Source organism: Eumetopias jubatus, unplaced genomic scaffold (genome assembly GCF_037043125.1).
Source record: "Eumetopias jubatus isolate StellerSeaLion01/CBP00866 unplaced genomic scaffold, mEumJub1_p1.0 scaffold_12, whole genome shotgun sequence".
Lineage (NCBI taxonomy): Eukaryota > Metazoa > Chordata > Mammalia > Carnivora > Otariidae > Eumetopias > Eumetopias jubatus.
The window spans coordinates 38,379,014-38,391,108 of NW_028274818.1; the positions used below are offsets into that span (position 1 = coordinate 38,379,014).

The following is a 12,095-nucleotide window of genomic DNA, read 5'->3' on the forward strand; positions in this document are numbered from 1 at the left end:
GGCGGGGGGCGGGGGAGAAGCAGAGGGAGAGAGAGAAGCAGACTCCCCGTTGAGTGGGGAGCCCAATGCAGGGCTTGATCCCAGGACCCTGAAATCATGACCTGAGCCGAAGGCAGATACTTAACCAATCTGAGGAATTTTAAGAATCATGCTTCTAAATGCACACCAAAAGGTGTTCTTTTATATTCTAAAAATAAGAAACTTCCCTCATACTTAACTGTCTTTTCCTCCCCCTTTCTCTCTTAGTCCTTAGCACGACTTTGTGATTAGAGACTGCTTTATTCTTACTTATGGTTGTATCTTCAGCATGTAGGACCATGCCCAACATATAAATGCTTAAAAAATAAGTTGAACAAAAAGTAAGAATGAGCAAAAATTTAAGAGACAGAGTAGTATAGGCAATGATATCTTTGAAAGTCAATCTCAAGGCAAAAATTAAAAAGCTTGGTTATACTCAGTATGGGGATATAGATGCACAAGAGGAAGAGTATAAATTTGCATAGGTTTTGGAGGTCAATTTAAAATATAACTTTTCCTTAAAAAAAAAATGCCTTTTCCTAACAATTCTATTTTTAGTAAATTTTACTACACATCTATTCTCACATCTGCATAGGAAATATTCATCAATGATTATTAGACATTTTAGTCTCAGAAGTCTCCTTTACACTCTTAAATTTTATTGAGCATCTCAAAGAACTGTTGATGTAGTTGTACCTTTTAAAATTTACCATATTTGAAATTTAAAAATAATATTGTGTTAAAAAATAAAAAGTATATTACATATTAGTATTTTTATGAAAAATAATTGTAAGAAGAGTGGTTTTAATTTACATTTGTGAATCTCTAATGCTGGGATTAAGAGAAAACAGCTAGATTTTCATATCTGTTTGTGGATCCAATCTGTGGTGATAGATTGTTTTGATTGAAGTATATGAAGAAAATTCAGCATTATAGAGATGATGTAGGGAGGAGTATTTTAACAGCTTTTCAGACAATTGAAGATAATCATCTTTGATACACCAAAACTTAGTAAGTGATAATTTCTTAAAAGTTTAGTTGCATTATGGAATCTGAAATCTTATAAACAAAGCTTTGGTACTTTGTTTTATTAAAATTCATTAGTCTGTCTTAAGTTTGAATGGATTTTTTTTTTACGTATGCATGAGCTTGTAACATCATGCATTGGTCATGTGAAAAATATTCATTCCCCAGGTTATGCAGATCTTGCATATGTTGACCTATTTCATTATATAATATCAAAAAATGGTAAATATCATCTAAATGGTAATATCTAAATGGTAAATATCATCACAAATCTCTAAAAATAGTAAATATCATCACAGTTCTCTAAGTATTTTAAGTATTGGGAAGCTGTCAAGCTCAAGCTCACAGTGACTTGATGACTTGAATATCATTGCTGACAACAATGCAGTGGGTAGTTTTCCTTGAATTGTTGGGCTCACTTTGTTTGTTTATTTATTTTTTTTGAGTAGGTTTCTGCCAGATACCCAAATCTGAATGGTTATAGTTTTTTCCCACAGACTTTTGAAAAGAAATGGTCTCAAGGGTCAAAATTTAATAAAGTTAATAATTTTTATTGCTTCATCAAAGACATTCTGAAGTGAACCTGACATTTGAAATTGTTTTTTTTAATATGAGTGAATGGCAGTCAGAAATATGGTGATTACTAGTAAGTATAGTTTGGTGCCATTGTCTTGATTCATGCTAAGAGGTTTGCACTTTTACTGCCATTGCTTTTAGGTGATCAGTGCAGGTGTCAATGCAGTGGAAAATGCAACTACTGTCTTAGTATTATTATGAAAATGGTTTTGACCTTGATCCCTTGCAGGGCCCTCAGGGAGCCCTCAGAAGTCTGCAGATCACATTTTGAGAATGCACACACAAACAAATGTGTGCACACATGTGTACATACATATGGGTGTTCTTTGCAGCATTTTCAATAGAAGAAAACTGAACAGAAACTGAATTTTCTCATTATTTGATTGCATAGATACGCCATAATTTAGCCAATTAATAGAATTCTTTAGCTCTTTGAAATATACTGGTGTGGTAAGATATCCAAGCTATATTTTTAAGACACAAGAACAAATGTTGCACAGCAATGTTTAGTAAGCTCACATCTGTGTTTGAGTAGACATACATAATTGTGTGAAGATATATCCACACACATTTGTATAATGTATGTACCTTCTCTGGGTGTAGGAGGAGGGATGTTTTTACTTTTTATTTTATACCTTCTGTACTATGGAATTTAACAGTGTCCATGTATCTTTAACTTGAATATTGGGAGATACACAACCCAGCTTCTTAAACAGTAAGCTTGTCACTGGGTGAAAGGGAGTGGTTTCTAAATTGGTTGAGATTTGTAGCTATTATTGATATTGCTAATGGATTATCTTCAACTTTTCTCCACATCCTTACATATAATAGAATGAAAGTTTCTTATTAATCTTGATAAGTAAGCAGTTTATCTCTCTCAGTAAATGGTACAGTCCATTTGTAATACTTGATAACTGCAGTGAACCCTGCAGGCTGCAGCTGTGCCTGTGTGGAGGGACTTGATGGTTCATCATCTGTCTTTTTAACTGCTCTCACATTTTTAGTATGTGAACCTCAGCAGCAAAAGAGAATCCTATTGTAATTGACACAACCATCAAAAATGTAGTTACTAGTCTAGTGGGGTAGTGAAAAGAACATGCCTTTTGGAATCTGATGGCTTTAGGCCCAAATCCTCTATCCGTGATTTACCAGCAGTGTGATCTTGTACAAATTAACATCTGAGTCTATTTTCTTATTAAGATATGGATAGTACCTTCCTGTTCTATGGATTACATCCGCAGTGTGTCTATCTCAGTGCTCAGCACATACCCGCTACCATCAGCTATCCGCTGTTGCTCAGTTACTGCTAATGTATCGTACCCTTGTGTCTCCGAATTCAGCGTTGCACTGCTTCACTGTGAATTTTCTTGTTAGCCTTGCAGACTTTTCAAATGTCTCCTCTTCAAGGAGGTTTTCTCTGTTTCCTTTAGGCTGAGTTTGTTGTTTTCCCCTTCAGTTTTACATCTTACCAGTAGAGCACCTAACTTACGTTTTTCCAATTGTTTTTTTAATTTGCAAAATTTTTAAGTTTACAGAAAAACAACACAAAAGAATAGTGCGGTAAATACTTTTATATCTTTGGCCCAAGTTCACTGATTGTTAACAGTTTGCTGGATTTTTTATAACTCTATGTATCTCTCATTTTCTTTCTGAACCATTTGAGAATAAGTTGCAAATATTGTGACACTTCACTCCTGTGCTTCATATTTTCCCTATAATCACAATTCCATATCACACTCAAGAAACTTAACCCTGATAAAATAATATTATCAAATATGCAGTCCATACTCATATTTCCTCAGTAGTTCTAAAAATGTCCTTTTTAGGTTTGTTTGTTTTTGGATCTAGGATCATGCCTCTAGGTTAATCTAGAGTATTCCTTATGCATTTTTTTTGTCTTTCATGACAATGACATTTTTAAAGTGTATAAGACAGTTTTGTAGGTTTCAAAGTCTCCACCTGTCTGATTGCCTTTTCAGGATTAGATCATTGTTTTGTTTGTTTTGTTAGATCTGTTATCACACTTTGCTTTCCTATGAGAAAGAGAAAAGCAGTTTCTGATAGCTAAGAAAGAAGTGGCCTTGCACTACCTATTTGTTAGACCTTGGTCTTTCCTAGAGTTGGCCTGGCATTCACGTCTAGGCTGTGTTATTCTCCTGTTTGAATGTAAGCGGTTTCACAGAACAGGAACATTAGGCAAGGCCACTGTGTGTCCTTGGATCAAGACAAAAACAAGACCACTCTGAAATCATGTCTGAGCACAGACAAAAACATGAGCGTTGTTAAAGTCACAAAAATGATCAAGCATATCTTCATCTTGGCCACCGTGAGTGACTGCCGCTTCTTTATATAAATCACAGCCTTAGCCTCTCTTCATTCATCTTGCCTCATAGTAAGATTTATTAAAATTTTAGCATCATAGAATTAGATAGAATTCATAGAACTGTAGAATTATCCCCACTTACTAACAGCATCAGAACCAGAGTAAAGTCCCCATTTCTTTAAACCTTTCCCCAAAGTACCTAACACAAGCCAAATCCTGTAAGTACATTCTCATACCCTCTTAGTGAAATGCCCCAGGGTTCCCCATAATGTACATTTTCCCTAGCTGCAAGGAGTAATAAATCTAACTTGTTCATTTAGAGGTATGTTCTTGGTGCTGTTGACTGGAAAGAATTCGCACCCGAAAACTTTGGCCTCTCTTTGTTTTTACTCTGTGTGAATTTTTGCTTCAATTAAGAATCAGCATCAAGCTTTTCTAGCTAGTTTCTTACTGGTCAAGGGCAACTTTTAGTTCCATATAGCCAGTTTTTGATCATTGACATTCGAATTTTATTTTTTTCTTTTTTATTTTTTTAAAGATTTTATTTATTTATTTGAGAGAGAGAGAATGAGAGATAGAAAGAATGAGAGGGAAGAGGACCAGAGGGAGAAGCAGACTCCCTGCTGAGCTGGGAGCCCGATGTGGGACTCGATCCTGGGACTCCAGGGTCATGACCTGAGCCGAAGGCAATCGCTCAACCAACTGAGCCACCCAGGTGCCTGACATTCGAATTTTAAAAAACTTGTAAGCTCTCATATCTGGGTGTTCTACATTAAAAAAAAAAAAAAAAAGAATATCCCAAAGCAGCTTAATAAATCAGAGAAAGACTTTATTTCCAATGATTTATCAGCTTAATTAGAATGTTTGAATTTAACTTTTCCTCCCACAGCTTTTAATAAAACATTGTTGGGTCATTGAGGGTGGGGGGCTGGCTTATATATAATATAGATACATACACACAAATGATATCGTATATAATATGTAATACTATACAATAAATCTTATGAAAAATATGTTTTGCATTTTCTATTGTAAATCAGCTATAATTTTTACTCTGTTCACAGGAAAATAAACATTGACCCTGTGAATGGAAATTTAAAGCAGTGATAAAGAAGTTCCTATTTATGATTTCTCAGTGTTGCTGCTTTTGAGCAAGGTTTAGGTGCTCCTAAAGGACTAGCAACTGCAGAATAGCCACTAGGGTGTTGACTACAATTAGGATGACTGTTGAATCTTGCTACTTTTTTTTTTTTTAATTAAAACTAGGTGGCTTTGTTAAATCTCTTAAGGCTAGTAGTTATGGATTAAAATTCATCTGCTTCTCTTTATGCTACAAATCCTACTTTTTTGTTGTTGTTATTGTGAAATATCTTAGGAACAAAGAAGTGAGCATGTTCTTTCATCTATTTGTTCTGATGATAGGATTCAGTGTAATTGAACCTTTTACTGCATAAGCCTTTATTTTTGATTGTGCTTGCTCCACTCTGAAAAATATTTAATTCCTCTCCACTTGTCTAAGTTTAGTGGAATGGAAATGCATAAAGATGTGTTTTATTCTCTTTAGAAGAGAATACTCATTGCCTAAGCATTTTATTAGTCTAGCTTAATAGGGAGGTGGGATGAATCACTGATTATACTTAGGATTGAAGCGCCCAAATTAGTATGTATTTGTTTTAGCTACTGAATGAGATTTTTTAGGGTGTCATTAAATATTAGTGAGTTTTCCATTAAAATTTCTCAACAAGTAGTTAATGCATTTAAAGATAATATCAGGTGGTTTTGTGGGTTGAAACATAGTATGATTTTTTTGTGCATTTTCTGGATTTTTGTTCTGAGGTTATATGTGTTCACAAAATTATTAATATTAATTCACAGGTACTGGAATTAAATTTTGTTTAAAGGATAAACATTGGACTATAATCATAAGTACCAATGTATACTTAATTTCTTATTTAGACAAGAGAAGGAATAATGGACATTAGCTGTCATTTTAACCTGTTTGGCCAGTGGATTTTTCCCAAGACTGAATAACTTAGATTGTTGTCCAGAAAATTTGCTTTACAGGTGGGGGGCGCTTGGAAGTTTGTTTCCAGATAATATGTTGATAGGTAAGCTAGCACATCATTTTAGATTCTTATCGGGAGAATTGAGTTAAATTGAATTGTTACATATGAACTGGGAAATAATAGAAAAACAGAACACAGAAACATCAAATAGTATAATGGTATTAGGCTTGGTTTCTTGTGATAAACCTTAAAACCAGATAGAAGTCGATTTCTTTCTCATGGTGTGAAATCTGAAGGTAGCTCCAGGCAGGGCAGCTCCACAGTGATCAGGAATCCAAGCTCCTGTCATGTTGCTCTGTCACTTTTAACCTTCCACGTCACAGTCCTTCCTGGAAAGGGACAAGGAGAAAGAAGGAAAGGCTCTCTCTCTCTCTCTCTCTTTTTTTTTTTTAAGAGACTTTATTTATTTATTTGAGAGAGAGAGACAGATAGTGACAGAGATAGTGAGAGAGAGCACAAGTGGGGAGGAGAGGGACTGAGCAGGGAGCCTGACGTGGGGCTCGATCCCAGGACCCTGGGATCATAACCTGAGCCGAAGGCAGATGCTTAACCAACGAAGCCACCCAGGTGCCCCAAAAAGGCTATCTCTTAAAGAGATTTTTAGGAAGCTACAATACAACTTTTGTTTTTATGTTTTTGGCAAGAGCGTAGTCCATGTCCACATGCAACTGCAAGGGAAGCTGGGAATGTAGTGTTTTTTTCCTCTGGGTTGCCTTGTCCACAGTTAGAAATTGGGAATTATTTTACTAAGGAAGAAGGTGAAAACAGACACTGGGCTAGCAACTGGCAGCTTGTTACATATAAATAAAGCAGTGTCCTGAATGTTAGGGATCCTCTAATTGACTGCCTCCGGCCTGTTAACCTTTACTGGGCCCCAGGCTCTTTGATGATGCTGATAAAAGTTACAGACTTGTTCCCTAGAAAAAGGTACTTGCGGACACATGCATGGAATTTTGTAGGACTGTTGTCTCTGGAACCCATCCATTAAGCTGAGTAGGTTGTTTATGGACCATTGTTAAGATTTTTTATTAATGAAAGATGACTATTTTCTAAGATAGAATGTTCCACTGTTAAGACTGTTCTTTTTGAAAATTTTTCTAAATTTCCACCATTCACTCTTACAGTTAGGTATGAGTTAATTAGCATGCTGTGTATGCTAGGCACTGTAATGACACTTGAACATTCAAAGGCATCATGATTATTGTTAACTATGTGCTTGTCATGGAACTGGGATTCTTAAGTACATTGTTCATTTTCTCTATTTTACAAATGAAGAAATAACCTAAGATTTCATAGCTAGTGAATGATAGAGCTAGGATTTACACCAGGTCTAACTCTAAAACCATTTCTTTTAGTTTTCATGAAGTAGATACTTCACCATAAGCATGAGACACATTGAGCTGAGAGTTTTTAGTGGTTCAGTTTCAAATTCTTGTTCTGGGTTATATAACTAGGAATCTCTTTGTGCCTCAGGTTTCTGTTGACATTTTGCAAAGCCACTTAAAATGTTTATGGGTTGATGCTCCTCTTTTGATTTTGTATTTTTGAAGCCTGGATTGTGCTACATGGCATGTGACAAATGCCAACCAGGAATCTGATCTAAGAGGAATACAAAATGATCTATTTTAAAATTTCTTATCAGCATTCAAATTGTATATAGGATTAAAAAAATTCTATGAAAACCACCTTTCGATCACCTTGTAAATCAGAGCTCGCTGGTGCGGTGCACACCGTCTTTTTTCTCACATGCATGCTGTCACGTACGCTGACAGCGGCACATGTGGAGTTTGGCTTCAAAGCTTTTTTGCTTCAAGCTGAGGTTTTTGACCCCACTGATATACAGATGTTCTCATAATTTCCTCTCTTCAGCTCCTTTATAAATCAAAAAGAGTGGGAAAGGGAAAATTATATGAGTAAGTACAGTATTAAATTACTATGGAAAACCATTTGAGTTCTTTAGAATTCTCTTTTTAGCTTGAGTTTCAAATCACCAGCTTCTTAAATGTTAATGTTTCTTACACAGACAGGCCTTTGAGTAGGGCTGCATCATTGATTTATCAGTTCACACCTCTGTCTCTTGTATCAGAAACACTGTTGTTTTTTTGGGGGGAGATTACGCTGATTCCGATAGTGCAGACTTGACTTTAGAGGACTGTGTAGTAAGGCAGTGATCGGCCTGCTGCTGCTTTCTGAGCTGTCAACGTAAACTCCCATAAACCTTCCTTCCTTCCTTAAGTCTTGGTTCTTATTTGATTCTAGGACGATTTGATGAAACTGTTATTGAAGAGAGAAGACAGTGTGCTGAAGATTTGCTACAGTTCTCTGCCAATATTCCTGCTCTTTATAACAGTAAACAACTTGAAGATTTTTTCAAGGTTTGATAGTCTTTCTGAAATATTTTGTACTTCATTAAATATATTTTGTTTTCAAATTTGTAGTAAGGTGGGATTCAAGTTGTTTTATTTTTTTAACAGAAAATGTTATTTACTGTTGAATTTCATTATTCACTAAAATAAGTAGAAGTTTAGTTGCTAAACAACGTCTTTGACATATCTTCTGTTTTTAGTGCAGAAATGTATAAGATTTTTGATTCATACTTTTAAAAAAATTGATGCAAAAGGCTTAGGATTATCTTGTTCACTCCATCATAATTGAAGTACATTAGAAAAAATTTAAGTATCATGAAATTTTAGTTGTTGCCTTCACTTTTTGAGGTGTGTTTCAGTGGTATACTTTTTGGGATAGAAACCACTCTAAGTTCATATTCACTTTGTTATAATTGTACTAATTTGTGTAAGAGATAGAGCAAAAATAATCACTATATAATTTTAGAGAGATAGGCTAGTACAAATTATGTGACTAGAATCATTGGATATTAATGTTTTCTGTTCCTTTCTTTTTTTAAAGATTTTTATTTATTTGAAAGAGAGAGACACAGTGAGAGAGGGAACACAAGCAGGGGGAGTGGGAGAGGGAGAAGTAGGCTTTCCGCAGAGCAGGGAGCCCGATGTGGGGCTTGATCCCAGGACCCTGGGATCATGACCTGAGCCGAAGGGAGATGCTTAACAACTGAGCCACCCAGGCGCCCCATGTTTTCTGTTTCTTGACATGAAATGTTTTCATTCTGAGCTCTTTATCATTTTATTTTATTTTTAATATTTATTTATTTATTTAAAAGAGAGAGTGCCAGCAGGGGTGGGGGGGAGCAGAGGGAGAGAGAGAGAGAGAATCCCAAGCCGACTCCACACCCAGCATGGAGCTTGACGCAGGGCTCCATCTCATGACTCTGAGACCATGACCTAGGCTGAAATCAAGAATTGGACACTTAACCAACTGAGCCACCCAGGTGCCCCAGAGTTCTTTATTGTTTTAAATAATAATTTTCTAATTTATTTTGTATTGAGCTTGTGCAGGTTGTTAGTTGGTATCAGTGTCTTTATTGACCACAATTTTCCTATTGCCTTTAGACTTCTAGAAAAAAGCTAGGCGATTGTGCCATACTTCCTTTCTTTAAACTACTCATTTGTATAAATGTAATTGTTAGAACACATGAAGTATATGAATAGTATATGAGTATTGGGATTTTTAATTTTCCTGATGCCAGTGGATCTACAAAAGGAAATTATTTTTTATGACTTATTTTAACTTACTGAAGAAAGTTGATCTTTTGAAAGATATTATAAATTTATGACTTTACACTAATAGAAATGCAAATAATAATAGGAAAGTTTGTAGTACCAGTAAGATTTCTAGTAATTGACTTCATCGCTTAATTTTTCATTACTGTGTAAACCAGGCTGAGATGATGAATGTGGCTCTGCTTATGGCATACTGCAGATCTTTAGGATAAAAGGTCAAATCAAGTTGATACAGTATTTGTTCTTTGCTATTCTTGGTTTACAGCTCTATGTGGCAAGCAGTCTATGCTTATAGAAAAAAAGGCAGCATTAGGGGTGCCTGGGTGTCTCAGTTGGTTAAGCATACCAACTAACAGCCTGCACATGTGTACAGGGTGGGTGGGAGGGGCAGAGGGAGAGGGAGAGACAGTCCTAAGCAGACAGTGCACTGGAATGAGGAACCTGACATGGGGCTCGATCTGATGACCCTGAGATCACTATCTGAGCCAAAACCCAGAATCCAATGCTGACTGTGCCACCCAGGCGCCCCCAACTTTGAACAATTTAAATATAAGTTACCTGTTATGTATGTATATGTGTATGTATTTTATCGTGTATCAGTATTCTATTCCTTTATGTTGCTGAATAGTATTCTCTTACATAGATTGTACTGCATGTTGTTTATCCATTGACAAAATGATGGACATTTGGATTGTTTTCAGTTTTTTGACCCTTTGTCCAGTACTGTTGCCAACAAATTTTTGTCTACAAATCTATGTGTAGATATATATTTTCATTTCTTTTGGGTAGATTCTGAGGAGTGGAATTGCTGGGTGTTATGGTAAGTTTATGTTTTTAAGAAACTGTTCTTTAAAGTAACTGTACTGTTTTACATTCCCCAGTAATGTATGAAGGCTCTGTTTCTTACACAATTTCACCAATTGTGTAAGAGTTTAATTTATAGCTGTTCTAGTATGTGTTTAGTGGTATCTCACTATAGTATTAATTAATTTCCATTTCCTAATGGCTAATGATGTTGAGCTTGTTTTCATGTGCCTATTCATATACTTTGGTGAAATGTTTGTTAAGATCTGTCCAGTTCTGGTTGGGTTGTCTTATTATTGAGTTGTAAGAGTTCTGAATATATTCTGGATACAAGTTATCCAGAATCCATATCTTTTATCACATATGTGTTTTGCAAATATTTTTCCCCCCATCTGTGGCTTGTCCATGTTCTTAATGGAGTCATTGGAAGTACAAAAGTTTTTATTTTATATTTTTAAAGATTTTACTTATTTATTTGACAGAGAGAGAGAGAGAGAGAGCAAGAGCAGGAACACAAGCAGGGAGAGTGGGAGTGGGAGAAGCAGGCTTCCCGCCAAGCAGGGAGCCCAGTGCGGGGCCCGATCCCAGGACCCTGGGATCATGACCTGAGCTGAAGGCAGGGGCTTAACCAACTGAGCCACCTAGGTGCCCCAAAAGTTTTTAGTTTTGATGAAGTCTAATTTATCAATTTTTTCTTGTTTTGAATCATACTTTTTTTTTGGTCATATCCAAGAACTCTTAGATTAAAAGTCTCCTGTGTTCTTTTCTACAAGTTTTGGTCTTACATTTAGGTCTATGATCCATAGTTAATTTTTGTATACAGTGTGAAGTAACAGCCTAAATTCATCTTTTGGCACACGAATATCCAATAGTCCCAGCACTATTTGTTGAAAAGGCTGTCTTTTCCACCATTGAATTACTTTGGCATTGTTGCTGAAAATGAATTGAATGTAAATGTAATGGTTTATTTTTTGACTTTTGATGTGTTTTATTGATCTTTGTGTCTGTTCTTATAACAGCACTGTATTTTCTTGATTATTTTAGCTTTATAATAAGTTTTGAAAACAGATAGTGTAAGTTGTCCCATTTTGTCATCCTTTTTCAGAATTGTTATGGCAATTTTGAGTCCTTTGAATTTCCATAAAAATTTTTAGCATCAGCTTGTCCATATAAACAAAAAATTCTGATGGAATTTTGATTGGAAATGTATTAAATCTGTAGTTCAATTTGGGAAAAATTGTTTCTTAACAATATTGTCTTTCAATCTATGAACATGAAATGACTCTCCATTTATTTAATTAGTCTCAGCAGTGTTTTGCAATTTTCAGTGTATAAGTTTGGCACTTCTTTTGTTAAAATTATTCTGTGCATTTTATTCTTTTGATGCCTTTGTGAACAGAATTGTGTTCTTTCTCTTAGCATTATGTTTTAAAGGTTTAATCCATGTTGTAGCATGTAGCAATACTTCATTCTTTTTGTGGCTATATAGTATTCCTTTGTATGGATCCATGGATATACTACATTTTGTTTATCCATTCATCAGTTGAGCACATTTGGGTTGTCTCTCCCTTTTGGCTATTACTAATGATGCTGTTATAAATATTGGCATATAAGTTTTTCGTGTGGACCTATCTTTTCATTTCT

At 35.4% G+C, this 12,095-nt stretch overlaps 1 protein-coding gene across 4 annotated transcripts in view; it reads left to right on the plus strand.

The window, feature by feature from the left end:
- RPS6KC1 (ribosomal protein S6 kinase C1) overlaps positions 1–12,095 on the plus strand; it is a 176,036-nt gene that overhangs the window by 25,561 nt on the left and 138,380 nt on the right. For all 4 annotated transcript variants that reach the window (XM_088029087.1, XM_088029088.1, XM_028125795.2 and 1 more), the window contains exon 4: positions 8,269–8,384. In XM_088029087.1, coding sequence (XP_087885213.1) covers positions 8,269–8,384 — 116 coding nt within the window. The remainder of the gene's footprint in view (positions 1–8,268; positions 8,385–12,095) is intronic.